Below are 19,471 nucleotides of genomic sequence, written 5' to 3'. Positions count from 1 at the left end.
GTTACTAAGCAGAGATATATTTGAAACAAAAAGAATCAGAAAGCTATACAATATGGTATTGGCTAGTTAATAAAATTCCTTTGTAAAGAAAGGGTTAATCATTTAAAATATGCGTATGGCTTAGAAAATTATTTGGTGCTAAATCTGATCCACAATTTGACAATTCAACTACAAATTACAACAAATTGAGTACATAGTCCACTTTTCCTAATGTAACAGTACACTACAGCGGGTTTCGGACAACAGAGTGGTATAACCTGAGGACACTGAAAACCCATTTGGAGCCAGAACACTGTGGTCAGGTTCCAACTCTACTTCCTTATCTTGGTCGAGTCATTTAATGTGCACGTGTGTCGTTTTAATGTGAAAATAGGTAAAATAATGTGAGTCCATCTATTTTTACAGGGTCCCTGTAAGAATGAAACAAAAATAGGAAAACACATAGAAAACGAGACATTGCTGTAGCAATATAAAGAACCTCTTGCAGTATTAACTAGAGTGATGGAGGGAAGAGAGAACTTTAGGGAAGGCAAGAAATGAATGGAAGAATGGCTCAGTGGCCAGTGACAGTGCCAGCACTTGGATACTGTCAATCATTTTAAAACAGTCTGCGCACATTTAGCTCTTTGCTAATGGAAACTAACAGATAAGATTAAGGTTTCCGCAGTTTATATTGCCAGGGTAAACAAACAAACAAAAGTTGTTAATGCACTCAGTGTGGAAGAAACAAATAATCTGCTTTCCAAAAAACAAGTTTTGGGTACTTTTTAAGACAAGTGATTCAAGTGAGAAATAAAAATACGAGAAAGAAAACACAGCCTGGTTCTAAGCAGCTCTACTTTTGATCCTGTAGATTATACCATGGAAAGTGGAGGGGGGTTGGCCCGGTGGCTCAGGCGGTTAGAGCTCCATGCTCCTAACTCCTAAGGCTCCCGGTTCGATTCCCACATGGGCCAGTGGGCTCTCAACCACAAGGTTGCCCGTTCAATTCCTCAAGTCCTGCAAGGGATGGTGGGCTCTGTCCCCTGCAACTAGCAATTGGCAACTGGACCTGGAGCAGAGCTGCGCCCTCCACAACTAAGATTGAAAGGACAACAACTTGACTTGGAAAAGTCCTGGAAGTACACACTGTTCCCCCAATAAAGTCCTGTTCCCCTTCCCCAATAGAATCTTAAATAAAAAAAAAAAGAAAAAGAAAGAAAGAAAGTGGAGGGACAGGCCAAGTGGCAAGCAAGGAGAGACTTGCAGTGCTGGAGCCTTGGAACTGTCTTGTCTAAGGGTTTAGCAGCCTGGAGTCCTAGTAAAAACTACAACTCCCAGAAATCCCGGGCCCCAAGGGGAAGGGACCAACGGTGTGTGGGCGGGGCCTTCAGAAAGAGCCGGGCACTTGTCTCGGGAGGAGCTTCCCCAGAAGTGGCGGGAGCAGCAGCTATGGAAGTGCTGGAGAAAGACGCACAGGTAGGTGATGGGGCTGGACCAGACATTTTTCGGCCTCCTAGAAGCGGCGTCTGTGCCACGCCCGCCCCGCCGGCGGATTTCATGGGCTCACCACATTTACTTTTTCCCTCGCCCTGCTCCGCTGGTCCATCTTTAGTCCCGCCTTCAGGAGCTGCGATCCCCATTCTGATCGGGAAACGGCGTTTCCCTTCCTTCCTGGGACTTTCCTTGCTTGCACTCGGATTTGGAGAGGTGTTGTGGAGTCCCCTGCTACAAAATCCCTCCTGGCACACTGACGTAGGTCTTCTGAACCCAAACCTACCATCCAGCCAAACCTCGCTGTTCATGCTGATTCCTACTGGAATTTTCACACCTGACCTGCTTCCACCGCCCGCATCCCAAACTCTAGGAGCCTCTGCGGGCTTGTGACACTTACGGGGCTTATGGTGTGTTGGAGACAACTCTTTTTTCAGAGTTTGTACGTATTATAATGCGTTAGCACTTGCATATTCAGCTTTAAAATTATTTGAGTGTTGCAAATTGTTGGCTTGTACTGCTTTTGTAGCTTTGGGAAAGGACGGATTATGTTCTGGTTATTTCTTTGTGCTTGATCACTTTTTATTTCCCTGACACCTGGTCTCTAGCTCTTTAAAGACAAGTGAGGATGTGAAGTAGGAAGCCAGAATATTCATAGAGAGCGTTTTGTTTGCTTTTGATCACTTTGTTATATTTGCTTCGAGCCATTACAATACACAAGACTTGTAATACTTGTCTTCCTTTTAATGGCTAGGTTGCTGCATGGTTGAAAAAAGTATTTGGAGATCATCCCATTCCAAAATATGAGGTGAATCCACGGACCACAGAGATTTTACATCACCTTTCAGAACGCAACAGGGTCCGGGACACAGATGTTCACCTGGTAATAGACGACTTGAAACAGAAAGCAAGTGAATATGAATCAGAAGGTGAGATTAATTCCAGAGTTTTGAATGAGATAATAACTAGAAGTAACCAAATTTTATAACACTAATGTGTACAAGGTTAGTTTAGTGTAGACTGCTTGTTAGTTTTGCTTTATTTTACCCAGATTTATCTTTCTGTTGTACTAAATAAATCAATAAATTTCATCATAGTGTATATTTTACTGGTACTCTGATAGAACAGTAAGCCCTGAAACATGAATCTAAACTTATTACCCTGACATACAAGATGCCTGTGGTTTCTATTATTTTTTTTTTATTTTTTACTGGAGAATATTGGGGAACAGTGTGTTTCTCCAGGGTCCATCAGCTCCAAGTCCAGTTGCCATTTTCAATCTTAGTTGCAGGGGGCGCAGCCTGCCATGCCATGCAGGAATTGAACTGGCAACCTAGAGAGTCTGCGCTCTAAGCAACTGAGCCATCCGGCTACCCCGTGGTTTTTCATTTCTCTATCTTTGCTTTAGTTATAATGTTATATAGTTATAGTTATAATGAGCCATCAGGATACCTGAGGTGGCAGCCATGAACTGTGAGACTTGAATACCTCACTCTATCACTATGTATTCATGGGATTGCATTAGAATTTTCTGTTGTGCATATGTAGTTTGAAAAAGTGCATTTAAGACACCTATTGTTTTTATACTACAAACCACAACAAAAGAGTGATAAAAATCTTTTTATGGATGGAATATACAAAAGGAAGTAAGACCTACATTTGGTTTATGTTTAACCACGTGTATGGCAGGAATTATATACAATATTTTGAAAAATTACAATTGTAATTCTATTGCATATATGCTTTTTTCCAATTTTAAAAATTACAGTACATAAAGTAGACTTTTTGTTTTGGTGTGTTGTTTTAACACACATGGATTCTGGAATTCACTCCCACAATCAGGATGTCATCCCCCCAACCTCCTCTGTAATGCTCCTTTGTAGTCATACTCTCCTGTGTGTGCTTTTAAAATTGTTTTATTTTTTAAATGATTTTATTTTTGTAGTTATTAAAATGCAATATGGAGGAAGAAGCTTTGGATTCAGAAAAATCTTCTAAGAGCTTTCTTTTTGCCTATAATATCCTATAGCACAAAAATCTAAAGATTTTCGAAGTAAGATTTTTGTGATCTTAAGTACCTTTTAGGGTGACACATGTTAAATAGCAAATGTTTCTATTAATATATACAAATTTTGACACGATTTTCCATATTTAAGTATGGAGAACAGCCCTGCCTCCATTGATATTTGTTAACATTCCATGTCATGGACTTTAATCATTACTCCTCTGTTCTAAGTTTTCCCTTCTTTTAGACAGTGAAGCTATCCAGCAGAAAACAGAAAATTTGTGGGACCTTGTAACAAGTCTGGATTCATATGTACTGTTAAGGAGGCCTTGCTTCCTCAATTTGTAACTAAATTCTGAGTAGTGATGCCATATTGCTGTTCGGACTTGATTGACTTTTGAGCTCAAAGTCATTTTTCAGATGCAGTGTTTATTTATATACAGTACAATTCTTTGCAGCACATGAGATTGGAACATTTTAGAAATTATTTTCAGGAATTGAGAGAGGATGTAAAAGTTTTGTTTGAAGACTTTTTAATCATGACCAATACAGATGAAACTATTGAAACCCTTCTTCATGCTGCCATTTTCTTCATTTGAGGAGAAAAACGAAAAGAAATTGCCCCGGCTAGAATCTCCAATAAAAAGTTGAATAGATGTGGCAAGTGTGGACATTCCCTCCCGATCTCAGAGGGAAAGCATCCGGTTTTCACCATTAATGTTGGCTGTGGGTTTTCATGTAGATGCCATTTATCAACTTGGGGAAGTTTTCTCTTCCTAGTTTGCTGAGTGCCTTTACCATGAAAGGGCTTTGGATTTTGCCAAATGCTTTTTCTGTGTCTATTGAGATGATTGTGTGACTTTTGTTTTTCTGTTATGGTCATGTATTACATTAATTAAATTTCAGATGTTGAACCAATGTTTATCCTTAAGATAAAACCACATCCTTATAGTGTGTAATTTTTTTCTAGGTTGCTAGATTCAGTTTGCTAGTATTTTGTGGAGAACTTTTGCATTCATATTTATAAGAGGTATTGGTCTATAGTTTTCTTTCCTTGTGATGTCTAAGTCTGGTTTTGGTATCAGGATAATACTGGCCTCGTTGAAAGAATTGAGAAGTTTTCCCTCCATTTTTTTTTTTTTAAAGCTAGATATTTGAAGATGAAAGAAATCATCGAAAGAATCAGAACCCTCTCCCCCCAAAATTAGTACAATAATAGGGATGGGAAGAGTTGGTGAAGAATTAGCATTAATTCTTCTTTGTGTATTGGTAGAATTCAGTGGTAAAACCATCTGGGTCTGACCTTTTCTTTGTGGGTAGTTTTTTTATTAGTAATTAAATCTCTTCACTATTATAGGTCTATTCAGATTATAGGTCTATTCAGATTATCTATTTGTTCTTGAATTAGTTTCAGTAGTTTGTGTCCTTTTTGAAATTTGTCCATTTCATCTAAGTTATCTAAATTGTTGGGTACAGTTGTTCATAGACTTCTTTAGAATCCTTTTTATTAAGTAGATAAGTCAGTGGGATCCTCTCATTTCTGATTCTAGTAATTTGAGTCTCTCTTTTCTTCTTACTCAATCTAGCTTTTGGTTTCATTGATTTTTCTCTATTGCTTTTTCTTCGTTTTGTTTTTTGTTTTTTTATTTTTTTAAAGATTTTATTGGGGAACAGTGTGTACTTCCAGGACTTTTTTCCAAGTCAAGTTGTTGTCCTTTCAATCTTAGTTGTGGAGGGTGCTGTTCAGCTTCAAGTTGTTGTCCTTTCAGTCTTAGTTGTGGATGGCGCAGCTCAGCTCCAGGTCTCTATTGCTTTTTTATTCCCTATTTCACTAATTTTCACTCTAATCTTTATTATTTCCTTTCTTTGGCTTGGTTTAAGTTTAGCCTGCTCTTCTTAGTTTTAAGGTGGAATGATAGGCTGTTGACTTGAGATCTTTCTTTTTTCTTTTCTTTTTTTAAAGAATAACATTTTTTTTCTCTTTAAACTTTTAAGTGTGTTTTTCCAGGACCAGGCAGTTCCAAGTCGAGTAGTTGTTTCAATCTGGTTGTGGAGGGCGCAGCTCACAGTGGGGATCGAACCGTGTTGTTAATAGCACCGCGCTCTTGGTTGGTTAGCTCTAACCAACTGAGCTAACCGGCAGTCCCTCTTTCTTCTTTCTTAATACAGGAACTACAACTAAATTTTCTTCTAAGCACTACTTTTGATGCATCGCATAAGTTTTGATATGTTGTGTCTTCATTTTCATTCATCTTAAAGTATTTTCTAATTTTCCTTTTGATTTCTTCTTGACCCATTGGTTATGAGGAATGTGTTGTTTAATTCCACATATTTATTTATCAGTTTTCTAAGTTTTTTTTCTAATTTCATTCCATTGTGATCAGGGAATACTTTGTATTATTTCGATCCTTTTAAATTTATTGAGGTTTTTTTTTTTTTATAGTTTAGCTTAAAGCTATATCCTGGAGAATGTTCCATATCCACTTGAGAAGAATGTATATATACTGTTCTTGTTGAGTGGAGTGTTTTAAAAGTGTCTGTTATGTTACTTGGTTTTACTGTTTAGGTCTTCTAGTTCCTTGTCGATATTCTACCTTTTTATCTGGACGTAACCCCATCATAAGTCAAGGCGTATCTGTACTTGCGTATGTCCACAGTGACTGTGGAATGACATTGGTTTTGGTAGGACTGTCTTGCTCTTTCACTGACCACACCTAGCTGTAAAATTTTACTAATTGACAGCTAATTATTTTCAACAAAGCCCCAGGGCACAAATTGCTCTATAAGTTAATCCAATCAAATTCTGGCACCATTAAGGAACAGTTTCTGAAGTCAGTGTTTGATATTTGTTCTGACCAAAGGATGGCTCCTCCTAGATTTCTTATTTTCTGGTTCTTCCATGTGAAGTAGGTGGCCTGCAGTTTAACCTGTATCACGAACCTTCTCCCAATTGCCTTTTACTACAACTTCCACTGTTTTTTAGGGTGTTCTTAGGCTTGAACTTCTGCACGCTCTGTTGCAAATGGAGTCAGTTCCTTTGAGAAGACATTGGGAGCTATCTGTATTATGGCTTGCTTCTTCCTCTGGAAAAATTCTGAGCCAGGGCTCTGGAGCTGGGTGTAGAGACAATGGCAAGCTTTTCGCTGAGTGACACCCCCAATGTAGATGCTGAGTGCTTGGTGGAGAGAGAGTACAGCAGCGTAAGGTCCTCTTGGTGTGCCTTTCTTGGTGTGAAACCACCATCTCATGAGCTTGTGTAAGAGCCATTAGAGCCCCAGTATTCTCTGTGCCTCACCCAAGGTAGAGCTATCATTCCAAGAGCAGTGGCTGGAGGGAGGAAGAGAACCCATCCCACCTAACCACATTCGCCTAGGACTTAGCTCAGCAACAGATAGCTGGTGGCAGGATGAGAAACATTGAAGTCCTGTTCCTCCTGGAAAAAGAGCCAAACTTAAAGTTCAGAAGACAACATCCTGTATATTTTCGTGACCTTGGATTTGGCAATGGTTTGTTAGCTACGATTCTAAAAGCACAAACAGCAAAATAAAAAGTAGGTAAATTGAACATCATCAAAATTAAAAAACTTTTTCTCTCAAGGACACCATTAAGTAAATGAAAAGACAACCGACAGAATGGGAGAATATATTTGCAAATCATATGTCTGATAAGGGACTTGATGTATCTACAACATATAAAGAACTCTTACATCTCAATAATAAAAAGACAAATAACCCAATTAAAAGTGGGTAAGGGATATGAATATACATTTCTTCTAAGAAGATATATAAATGGTCAGAAAGCATGGCATTGTTACCCGTTAGGGAAATGCAAATCAAAAACCACAATTCCATTTCACACCTACAAGGAGGGCTATAATCAAAAAGACTGATATTCAGGTCTTGAGTTATCATTTCATTGATCGTCATTCAGTTCTGTGAATGACCACTGTACAAAAAAAAAAAAAAGACAATCACAACTGTTGGTGAAGATGTGGAGAAATTGGGATCCTTATACACTTCTGGTAGGAATGTAAAATCATACAGTTGTTTTTGGAAACAGTCTAATTCCTTTTGTTCTAGATATCTTGCTTAATTTTGATAACTGACCATTTGGTCTGCCTTTTTAAACTCTTCCCATACTTTGAGTTCCCACTCTTGCATTTTAAATTCACCAATAAAGTGTGAGCTATATAAACTATATAAACTATATAACCAGCTGTTCTGCTCCTAGGTATATATTCAAGAGAAAGGAAAACACATGTATATAAAAACCTGTACATGGATGTTTATATCAACATTATTAATAATAGCCAAAATGTGGAAGCAATCCAAATGTCCATCAGTGGATGAATGGAGAAATAAAATGTGGTAGATTCATCCAATGGAATATTATTTTTTTTTTTTTAAAGATTTTATTGGGGAAGGGGAACAGAACTTTATTGGGGAACAGTGTGTACTTCCAGGACTTTTTTCCAAGTGTTGTCCTTTCAATCTTAGTTGTGGAGGGTGCCGTTCAGCTTCAAGTTGTTGTCCTTTCAGTCTTAGTTGTGGAGGGCGCAGCTCAGCTCCAAGTCCAGTTGCCGTTACTAGTTGCAGGGGGCACAGCCCACCATCCCTTGCGGGAGTCGAACCGGCAACCGTGTGGTTGAGAGGATGCGCTCCAACCAACTGAGCCATTCGCGAGCTCAACGGCAGCTCAGCTCAAGGTGCCGTGTTCAATCTTAGTTGCAGGGGCGCTCCCCACCATCCCTTGCGGTAGTCAAGGAATTGAACTGGCAACCTTGTGGTTGAGAGCCCACTGGCCCATGTGGGAATCGAACCGACAGCCTTCGGAGTTAGGAGCACGGAGCTCTAACCGCCTGAGCCACCGGGCCGGCCCAATGGAATATTACTCATCCATAAAAAGGAACGAAGTACTGATACCTGCTGTAACATTTATGAGCCTTGAAACCATTCTGCTAAGTAAGAGAAGCCAGTCACAAAGGACCACGTATTGTATGATACCATTTATATGAAATGTCCATAATAAGCAGTGGGTAGAGACAGAATGTAGATTAGTAGTTGCTAGGGCTTCATGAGTTGGTTAATCGGAAAATGATGACTGAGGAACATGAGGTTTCTTTTTGGGGTGTTGAAATGTTCTAAAATTAGTTGTGTTGATGAGTGCACATGTCTGAATATACTAAAAGCCATTGAATTACGTACTTTAGGTGGATGGGTTATATGATATGTGAGAGATTTTAATTAAGCTGTAAAAAGTTAAAATAAAAGCTAAGCAAACATCATAGTCACCATAGAACTCTTATGTCTTTTCAGCCAAGCATCTTCAAGAGCTTCTCATGGAGAGTGTGAATTTTTCCCCAGCCAGTCTCTCTAGCACTGGTTCTAGGTATCTGAACGCTTTGGTCGACAGTGCAGTGGCCCTTGAAACAAAGGATACCTCACTGGCTAGGTAATTCTTGTGACAGTTTTAATTCTGCAATCATATATGCTATAAGGTCTTGACCCAAAGACTTATTTCTCAGGGTAATTCTGTGTAGAAAATGAACAGTAAATGCCAAAACACTGAATTTAGTTAACTCCTTATCTTTGCTAGTAGGTATAATTAGTTTAGATTAACTTGGTCTTGGTTACATTTTGGTGTTTTGTTCTTCCAGGATTAGGTTTGTGAAGACTGGTTCTCATGTATATTTGGAAATGGATTAGGTATCACTTACATTGTTCCCTATAAATGGACAATAAGAAAAGCAGCAGGCTAAATCATCCGGTTCAGTATAGTGAATTTTAGTCATGTCCCTACCCTATTGGGTAGAGTAGGTTAAGGACCTTTATTCTTTGTGACAGGCATTTCACCTGTATGAGGACATTATTCTTCCAACAACCCGAAGAGGAAAGTGTAGCTCAGGAGAGATGTGTTAAATAACTCCTCCAAGCTAGTAAATGGCAGAGTTAGGATTCAAACCCGGTCTGATTCCGAAGTCCATCTGACTATCACTGGCGAACATGTCTTAGCTAGGATGACCACTGTAGCTTACAATCAGAGGACCGTTCAGATAGTCTGCTTCATTGCCAATTTAAGGGATTAGAATTTTTCTATATGCTCCAGAGTAGTGTTTCAGGTATACGAGGTCGGACAATTAAGTTGGTGAACTTACCCTAGAAAAAGCGCTACATACCTCTTTGCTGAATATCACTATGGTCACCTTCGAAGTACTCCCCTTGGGAAGCTGTGTGCTGATGCCAGCACCTAGTCCACCCTTCAAAGCAATTTTGGAACTCTTTCTGGAATGGCCATCAGAGTTGTCATCGTATTACACTTGATATTCTGAATGTCATCAAAATATCTTCCTTTCAATATTTCCTTTATCTTTGGTAAGAAAGCAGTCATTGGGGGCCAGATCAGGTGAGTAGGGTGTTCCAATACAGTTATTTGTTTACTGGCTAAAAACTCCCTCACAGACAGTGCTGTGTGAGCTGGTGCATTGTCGTGATGCAAGAGCCATGAATTGTTGGTGAGAAGTTCAGGTCGTTTAACTTTTTCACGCAGCCTTTTCAGCACTTCCAAATAGTACACTTGGTTAACTGTTTGTCCAGTTGGTACAAATTCATAATGAATAATCCCTCTGATACCAGAAAAGGTTAGCAACATTGTTGCAACAAGTTCTCGAACTTAATTGTCTGAACTCATAAAAACATGTAGGTTGTATGGCCGCAGACATCTAGACTTAAGTTCAGCAGAGAACAAGTACCAGTTATGTGCTAGATGTATACATATTTATATATACATGCCACTGGGGAAGCAGAGATGAATAGGATAATAACTGCAAGCAAGGACAGTCTCTGCTCATGGCCAAATAAAGGAGGTGGACATGTAAAACTATAACACAGCTGCAATCTACAAGAACATACAAGCTGTAGCCAGGAAGCACAGAGAAACGGAGAGTGAATTCCAGGATGAGCGTAAATCTCACTTGAGTTTTGAAGGACAAATGGAAATTTGCCAGCTGAAGAAGGGTTTGCCAGGCAATGGGAACAGCATGTGCAAAATGCATAGAGGTATGAAACAGTGTGGTTATGGAAGAATCCACATACAGATAAAATTGTTGTGAGAAATGAGGAATGATTGTAATTGTTGCCCTTAATGTCCATGTATGTGACCTGATTCTTTTTTCAGTTTTATCCCTGCAGTGAATGATTTGACCTCTGATCTTTTTCGTACCAAATCTAAGAATGAAGAAATCAAGCTTGAATTGGCAAAACTTGAAAAAAATCTTACTGCAACTTTAGTGTTAGAAAAATGTCTACGAGAGTAAGTAATTGAGTTGGAAGAGGTGATAGTTTTTATTATAATAACAAAAGTAAGACATTGTCAGATTTAGTTTTAAGTCAATAGATATGATTTAAAACAACACATTAAGAAATGGGGTCCATAAAATGTTTTTTTACCTAGAATATTACTTGGGTGGAAGTGGAGAAGGGTGGTTGGGTACACACTTTCTCACCATTTACTTCATATAATTTCCTACTTTATTCCTTTCTACAACTAACCTGGGTTTTATAATTTTCAGAATGTATGTAAATTTTTTTAACTTATAAACTACAGTGCAACTAAAAGTACATTATATTTTGTTGCCCTGTTTTACTAGAGCTCTGGTGTGCCTTTCGATGCTCCAGACCTTCTTTAGGTCCCTGTTGCCCCAGAGATTAGATGCCGTGGGTCAGGATTATGTATAGGCACAAGTAATTTGGTGGGGTGTAAATTATTGGACAAATATTTAGTATGTATATGCAAGGTACTGTGTCACATGATATCTAGGAGGGAGGCCTTTGGGACCTCCATAATTCAAATTGGCTTCAGGATATATTAAATCACTTTTTTGAGCATCAGGTTTACTTTCCCCAAGAGTAATTCACATTAGATTAATCTTAAAATTATGTAGTATTTCTTAAGAAAAATCCCACCTAACGACATGGAGGGGAAGAGGACCTGGAGATATGCCTGGTAGCTACTCTGGTATATAAAATTTATGGTAGAAAATCCAGCAAGTATGTTATCTACTCCATATCTACAGCAAGTATGTTACCTACTTCCTTTTTAAAAAAAAGGAAGTTTTTTTTTTTTTTTTTTTAACTTTTATTTATTTTAAGTGTGTTTTTCCAGGACCCATCAGCTCCAAGTGAATTAATTGTTTCAATCTAGTTGTGGAGGGCTCACAGTGGCCCATGTGGTAATCGAACCGGCAACTTGGTTGTTAAGAGCACCCAACTGAGCTAATTGGCCACCCCTGTTATCTACTCTTGACATATACAGAATTGAATCCAAAAAGCAGTACAGTTTCTTTTTTATAATAATTTCACTGAGGAGAAGAAAATGTTTTTAAACTTTACTTTTGAAAGGGATCTCAAGAAGGCAGAAGTGCATCTGTGTACGGAAAGGGCCAGAGTTGATAATCGTCTTCAGAACATGGACTTCCTAAAAGCAAAATCAGAGGAGTTCAGATTTGGAATCAGAGCTGCAGAGGTATGTGTGCAGCACGAAATATAGTTGGCTCTCTTCAGACTTCTTTTTGGCTTTCATCCTCATAAGGTAGTGTTACTATTCCCTTTGTACAGATAAGGGAACTACAGAGAAGATAGTTAATTTGCCCAAGGTTACATAGCCACTTGGCAGCAGATTTAAACACGGGCAGCCAGGCCCATCTTGTCACAAGTCTGTGACTGTGGAAATGATTCACGTGCAACACAGTCACTTAGATGCATGTGTGGTTGTACATCTATGATTTGTAGCTTCTCTGCACTGGGATATATGTTGAAAATTTGTCATGATGGGCACTTTGAAAATAATTTTCTTAACGAGACCCACTGTTCTGTGATTGTAGGAGAAACTTTCAGCCAGAGGCATGGATGCTTCTCTGTCTCATCAATCACTGGTAGCACTTTCAGAGGTGAGCTGATTTTAACCCAATTTAACTTTCTTTAAAATCTGCTTTTTCGTTTCTTTTTATAGAGCTTTATTCACTATGGACCTGATTTTCTTTACTAAACTCTGTACTCTACATTCACCAGTATTTATATCTGTATTTCTTGTTTAGCTATATATGTCCTCACATTTATTTCGTTTTTTTAAATTTATTACTATATGCTAGAAACTCTTTGGAGTCAATACGTTATTGATTTATTTATTGAATTTATTGAAAGACGATGTACTAACCATTAGGTCTTCCCTCGTCCTTCTTTCGGGGTACAGTAAAAATGCCGGCCCCCAAACTCCTGTGGCATGCAATTCTGGGTTTTTAGGTTGATTAGGGTTTTATCTATTTTGGTGGGAGAGGGAGTAACATGTGGTTTTGTTTTACTTTATTATTAAGGTTTTTTTGGTACTTTGATTTTGGGAATCTAAAGTTGACAGTTAATAAATATGTACTTGAGACTCTAGTTGTTCCCTTAAATTCTGATTCCTCTTAATTGCTTTGTTTTGTGTTTCTAGGCAGCATACTTAAATCCTATTCTTAATAAATGGTGGTACAGCTTTCCCATTTTAAGCATCTTATAAGGATTGTTTCCTTTGGAAGTGACTGTGTGTATCCGTTTATCTTTGAAGCTCTTTATTTGATACATTATTTAAATATCCTAATGTGAATGCTTTACCACCTTTCATTTCAGAAATTGGCAGTATTTAGTTGCATTGTGATATCTCTTATCATTCTGTGACTCTGTGTTTTTCACCCCCAGAAACTGGCAGAACTAAAACGACAGACTGTACCTTTGAAGAAAAAATTGGAGTCCTATTTAGATTTAATGCCGGTAACTATTTTTATGAATTAAAAAATAAAGTCATCTCCTCCAACCTTTTCCAAAGGCCTTAAATGATCATGAAATTAGTGAGTTCATGAAATTAGTGAGTTCATGCTTAAGGATTTAAAGTCCAAGCCGAATTTCACTGGATACACTCTTCTGTAATTGTTTTTGCCTTTTGAAAAGCATTGTTGCATTTTTTTCACCTTGATTCCTAATTGAGGCAATATAATCTTTCTTTGTTTTCCTTTAAAAGAATCCGTCTCTTGCTCAAGTGAAAATTGAAGAAGCAAAGCGAGAATTAGTAAGTTCCATTTTTTTCTTCCGGTTTTAAAAAAAGAAATAAAATAAATGCTGAGATAGCTGAAGCCCCCTTCCTCCTCCTGTCCTTCCTCCTCACAGGTAAACCTCAGCCCCAAAGTCACTGTGTAGTGTTCATGTGTATCTGTTAATACTTTTTTTGGCACGTGTATTTATTTTTTTCCATAAAAGGTACATAGTGTCTTTTATGTCTTTTAAAATTTTGTTTAGATTTTCCTGGGTGAAAAGAGGAGAGGGTGGTGAGACATAGAATATTCTAGGCTAAAGAAATTGGCAAATGCACAAGAGCTGAAAAATGGAGAACTTTTCCGAGATTTGGCAAGTGATGAGGTCCAGCTGCCTAGGAGTATGCAATGGGAGATAGAGCTGAAAAAGGTCAATTGGTTTATGATGTAAGGGGCATTTAATATAAAGAGAATGGAGTCTGTAGGGGACCACTGAAAGTTGCTATGTGTTTCCTTTTTTTTTAAGCCAAATAGAAATATGAGTGAAGCTATGCTTTTTGATCAGGTCAGTTCTTTTGGTAGATGATTCTGTAACCAATGTACAGGGTGAATAGGAGGAGGGAGAAAGAAAACTGCAGCAACCAGTTGACGTATTTAGGACAATGAGAAGTAATGAGGACAGTGGCAGTGAGAATGGAATAGAGGTGATAGGAGAGATACTATGGAAGTACATTATTTAAGGAGTAAAGGTCAGAAAGATTTACTTGTGTATCATTACACTGATTCATTTCTCTGAAGGGTTTTTCTTCCCGTTTATTAGAATCGAGTCTGAAAACTTTTGGGTTTTGGGAAAGGGGAGAGATGTAAAAGCAAGGGAATGTCTCAAAGCATATTTAATATTTGTAATGGTATTTTTAAAGTTCTGTTTTAGTATTTTTCTTTTTTGCTTTTCTTATTTTAAATAACATTAGAAGTTAGAGCACCTGTTTTATGTCGTTCTTTGTGGTATTTCAGATGTTTCTTTCTTCCTTAGGATACCATTGAAGCCGAACTTACAAGGAAAGTAGACATGCTGGAACTGTGACCAGAACCAAAGTAAATTAAATAGGACTTTACAGAATTATTTCCTCTTGGCATTCCTTAGTAACTTAATTTCTGTGTTCTTAGATGAGATAATAATATCATTATTGATAGGATAGTTGTTTCTAATTATGTGTTGCATTTTTGTGCCCAATACATCGTTTTCATATTAAAAAATGTTAGTTTTCTATATTGCTGGTGGCTAATTGTCCTTCAGTAGCTCAATTAAGTAAACATTATGACAGTTGTCATGCAGTCACTTGTTAGGTCAGCTAAGTGAAAAGAAAGAAAAGATTCTATAACTCCAGTTATGTTTTTCCCATTCTTGCGTCTCCTGGGGTTTGCTTTCGTTCTTTCTGACCAGCTCACCTGCCTGCCTCCAGATGGTAATGTATGCAGGAATTTAGTTTGTGAAAAAGGTGGCCTTTTAAATCAGCAGTAGAGAAATGGATAATTCAACACATGGTTCTAAATCCATACTTCATACCTTATGTCAGGAGAGTTTCAAAGATTCAAAGATTTAAATATTTTTTTTAAAGGTAGTACCAGGAGGTACCCAAGGACAGCTAGATGTCCACACACCAAAAGAGTAGAGCTGGACCTTCACCTCACACTGTGTATAAATACTAACTCAGTGAATCAAAGCCCTCAATATAACAGCTAAAACTATAAAACTGTCAGTAGAAAAGATAAAGATAAATCTCCATGAGCTTGGCTTTGGCAAAGGATTCTTAGATATGACACCAAAAGCACAAGCAGCAAAAGAAAACGTAGATAAATTGGATTTCATGAAGCTTAAAAATTATTGTGTTTTAAAGGACACCATAAGAAAGTGAATAGACAGTCCACAGAATGGGGGGAAATATTTACAAATCATATATCTGATAAGGGACTCGTATCCAGAATCTAAAAACGTTTACAACTCAATAATAAAAGGCAAATAACTCAATTTAAAAATGTGTAAGGGATTTGAATAGTCATTTTCCCAATGAAGATACGCAGATGCCCAATAAGCAGATGAAAAGATTTTTGACATCATTAGTTATTCGGGAAATGAAAATCAAAACCAGAATGAGATACTACCTCATACCCAGTAAGATAACTAGAATAAAAGAAACAGATAATAGTCAGTGTCAGCGAGGATGTGAAGAAATTGGAACCCTCGTACACTAATAATAGGAACGTAAAATGGTGCAGTTGCTTTGGAAAACAGTTTGGCAGGCTCTCAAGTGATTAAACATTAGAGTTACCATGTAACCCAGCAATTCAACCACTAGGTATATAACACCCAAGAGAAATGAAAGCACACGTCCACACAAAAACTTATACATGAATGTTTACAGCTGCATTCATAACAGCCCAAATGTCTGTCAACTGATGAATGAATAAGCAAAACATGGCATATCCACACAGTGGGATATTATTTAGCGATAGAAAGGAATGAAGTACTGATACTGTTCCAATATGGATGAATTTTGAAATCATTATGCCAAGTGAAAGAAGCCAATCACAAAAGATCATGTGTTACAGGATTTCATTCATATGAAATGTCCAGATGGAGAGCAAATTGGTTGGTTACGGCTAGGGGGATGAGGGATGGGGGTGATAGGTGAAGGATACAGAGTTCTTTGAGGTAAGGTTGCACATGTTTGTGAATGTATTGAAAACCATTGAATTATACACTTCAAAAGGGTGAATTTTATGGTATGTAAATTATATCAATCAAGCTGTTGAAGAAGAGGTATGCCGATGAACAGGAAGAGGTAGAAATGTTTTTATTAAAAGATGAAGTTACTGAAGTGAGCATCCATCCCAGGAAGTTAGGAAAAGAAGAGCAAAATATGTAAACCCAAAGAAGCAAGCAGGAAGAAATAATGAAGATAAGAGCAAAATTAATGAAACAGAAAATACATTGGAGAGGATCCACAAAGCCAAAAGTTGGTTCTTTAAAAAAAAACTAGGGAATTTGCCGTGTCATCTAAATTTTTAAATATGTAGATAATAGTGTTTTTATTAATATTCTCTAGTCCAGAATCTAAAGTGAATCCCCTTTGGTTATTTGTTCCAACAAAATTTGGGGTTAAAAAAAAAGTTCTGGCCTACAAAGCCAAAAAACCTGGGTCCAGAGAGCAAAGAGAAGGGGAATAGATTGTGGAGGAGTCGAGCAACAGCTCAGGCTGACTTTCTGTTTGCCTTGATGTGCCAGGAAGGGTGTGGAGTGGCGAAACAAACATCTAAGGCTGTTCAGAGTTAAACCTTTTTGCTCTACTACCATTCCTAGGTCTCTAACCTGCATATTTCCTGGAAACATCAAAATATATGCACATGTGAGGGCGGGGTGTGAGGGGCCCTCTCTTTTTGTCTCCAGTTCTGACCCCTGGACTTCATGTCTGCAGAGAACCACTGTTTCGCCCCTAAATACTTCTGCATTTGTCTTCTAAGAACAGAGTCTCAGCTGATCATAGTAACATGATCAAATTCAGGAAATTTAACATTGATTAAATATTATCTAATATATAGTCCATACTCATATTTCTCCAATTGTCTCATAATGTGCTTCATGACAATTGTTTTTCTAATCCAGGATCAACGTTTGGTGTAGTTGGGTCTATGTTAAACCAATTTTTGATACCTGGTTTTGACCATTTTGTTTTTACTGTTTCATTAGACCCCCGTTTCTAAGTCTATGAAACTTCCCCCCCCCGCCCCCCGCCAGTTCAACTGTCTGAGCTAGTCCAGCCCGGGAGGCACAAACCTAGGAATGTTTTGAGGTCCAAGCCATGAAGGGTCACTGTCCTCTGCCCAACGTTCTGCCCTGTGAGAGGGGCAGTACTGTCAACAGATTGCCTTTGTCTGTACTAAGTTAAGACCTCAGGCCCTAGCCAGGGGCTCACAGTTACCAGCAGAATGGGGTTAGCTTCCACACCCCGGGAAGCATGTGAATGAAGCTGGATACTGGGTAAGAAGTGCAGCAGGAATGAAAAGACGTGCCTCACCAAAATGCATCGGAAGCTATTTTAAGAGGAGGCTGAGGATTGTGTGTGGACGTCCTTGGAGCCTGTTTGGTTGCCAGGGGACCTTTCTCCTGTGCATTATCCCAGGAGCACGTGACAGGTGGCTCACCATAGCCTGTCTGTGACCCTGTGCCTGGGCTGTTTATATCCGGCTTTGATGAGACACCCTCCCACAGAGGCCACTCTGCCAGCTTTATTTAGTACCACGGTGCCCGGACCACTTCTGATCTCAGCCCAGCTTCCTCGCACGTGGTGCAGGTATATATTTTTCATTTTATCTTCAGTGCCCAGCTCTCACATTTACAGTTTTCTCTAAATTCTGCAGCAGCCATTGTGGGCTGACAGCCTGCCTCCACTGCATTGGGAGAGAGACGTGCTCTGTCTGCCTCCAGGATCCAGAGTTTCTAAAGCATGTTCAGACACTGAGCATGAAACGTGGCTCTTACATTACTTAGCAGTGTGACTATAAAGCCATCACGTAAACTCGCAGGCGTCAAGTGGACACAGTAGTTGCTTTATCTCCCTTATCGCTCATTCATTCATCTACTTATTATTTATTAAATACTGTATGTTAGGTAGTGGGGCCACAAAAATAAATAAGAATTTCCCCTCAATCTCAAAGTCAGTTTATAAATTTACAGAATATCGGACTGGAAAGGACTGTCCATTCCCATTTTAGTTTTATAGATGAGAAAACCGAGGCCCAAAGAAGTGAAATGACTGTCGCACTCAGCCACTGACTGAGTTAGCCTTTACCTGCAGGCTGAGGGTGCCCGAGTTCCTAAAAAAGAAAAAAAAGTCTTTAATCCCCCCCACCTCCAAAACTCCAAACTACTTTTAACCACAAAGGTAATATCTGTTTATTGTAAATAATTGCAACAATTCAAAAGTATGTAAAATTTGAAAATCTAAACTCTTTCCTACCCCATTCCCAGTTCTCCTCCCCAAGAGTAACTAGTATCATTAGAGTGAATCCTTCTAGACAACTATGCACATTCAACATTTACACATATTTTTATATTTTTAACACTGGAGTATTTCAACACGTAGAAATACACGTTATACTTCATGACATTCAGATGGTCTCCAAAATATTTTTGAAACATCAAAAATTATCAGATATTCCCATCCCATTAGAGTTGTGCAATTAGTATCCATGATTGAGAAAACATGCAATAACAAAAAGCTAATATGAATTCAGAAATTAACACCATTTTTATATGAATTTATTCATCAAAACAGCATCTACAAATACTTGAAAATTATCATGTTATGTGTGAGACATGATACATACTCAGCCAATAGATTTTCTTGTGTGTATATTATATAGGTTCTGGATCCTTCTTGGTAAGTGTCCCTGTTTCATCCCCTGTTTGTTGGGGACCACTGCTTTATTGCTGCTAAGGCTCGTTAGCACCAGTTTGTAATACTGAATGCCCTCTACTGGCCCGCAGATCCCTCTGGTCATTGTATCAGTTTTGAACTGCATTTAGCTGCATATGACAAAAACAAAAATGTGGCTTAAACAAAAGAGATGTTTATCTTTGTTTCATATAAAATGCCAGAAGCAGGCAGTCCAGAGTGGAGATGGGGACCTTCACGGTCATTAGGGACTACAGTTCCTTCTTTGTGGTCCACTTTGTTTTAGCACTGGTTTCTATCCACATGTCACCTCATAGTCACATGTTGGCTGCTGGCAACACCAGCTTTCAAGTCCATGTCACTTTGGACAACCCCAGCTGCCAGGGGGACTGGAAAATGTAGTATTTTCATGGGCACGTTGCACAGAGTAGAAGTGGGGTTCTGTTAGTTAAGGAAGAATGGAAGGCAGGATTAACA

At 38.5% G+C, this 19,471-nt stretch overlaps 1 protein-coding gene across 1 annotated transcript; it reads left to right on the top strand.

Moving 5' to 3' along the window:
- The first annotated feature begins 1,377 nt into the window (after nt 1-1,377).
- Nucleotides 1,378-14,809, top strand: HAUS1 (HAUS augmin like complex subunit 1). The gene is made up of 9 exons (XM_081078658.1): nt 1,378-1,458; nt 2,228-2,402; nt 8,794-8,929; nt 10,652-10,786; nt 11,875-11,998; nt 12,357-12,422; nt 13,210-13,281; nt 13,529-13,576; nt 14,572-14,809. The coding sequence occupies exons 1-9, from the start codon at nt 1,432-1,434 to the stop codon at nt 14,620-14,622; spliced, it is 834 nt and encodes a 277-aa protein (XP_080934784.1). The 5' UTR covers nt 1,378-1,431; the 3' UTR covers nt 14,623-14,809.
- The last annotated feature ends 4,662 nt before the right edge of the window (nt 14,810-19,471 follow it).

Source organism: Rhinolophus hipposideros, assembly GCF_964194185.1.
Source record: "Rhinolophus hipposideros genome assembly, chromosome: 17".
Taxonomy (NCBI): Eukaryota; Metazoa; Chordata; class Mammalia; order Chiroptera; family Rhinolophidae; genus Rhinolophus; species Rhinolophus hipposideros.
Note: the sequence above shows the minus strand (reverse complement) of the source record. Positions and strands in the feature narration are given on the sequence as shown.

What these genes read in the sequence shown, in the direction of transcription:
- HAUS1 (XM_081078658.1), top strand. Translation starts at nt 1,432, where the DNA reads ATGGAAGTGCTGGAGAAAGACGCACAG. An exon ending in AAGTGAATATGAATCAGAAG is followed by an intron (nt 2,403 to 8,793) that starts GTGAGATTAATT and finishes ATGTCTTTTCAG; the next exon opens with CCAAGCATCTTCAAGAGCTT. An exon ending in AAGAAGCAAAGCGAGAATTA is followed by an intron (nt 13,577 to 14,571) that starts GTAAGTTCCATT and finishes TTTCTTCCTTAG; the next exon opens with GATACCATTGAAGCCGAACT.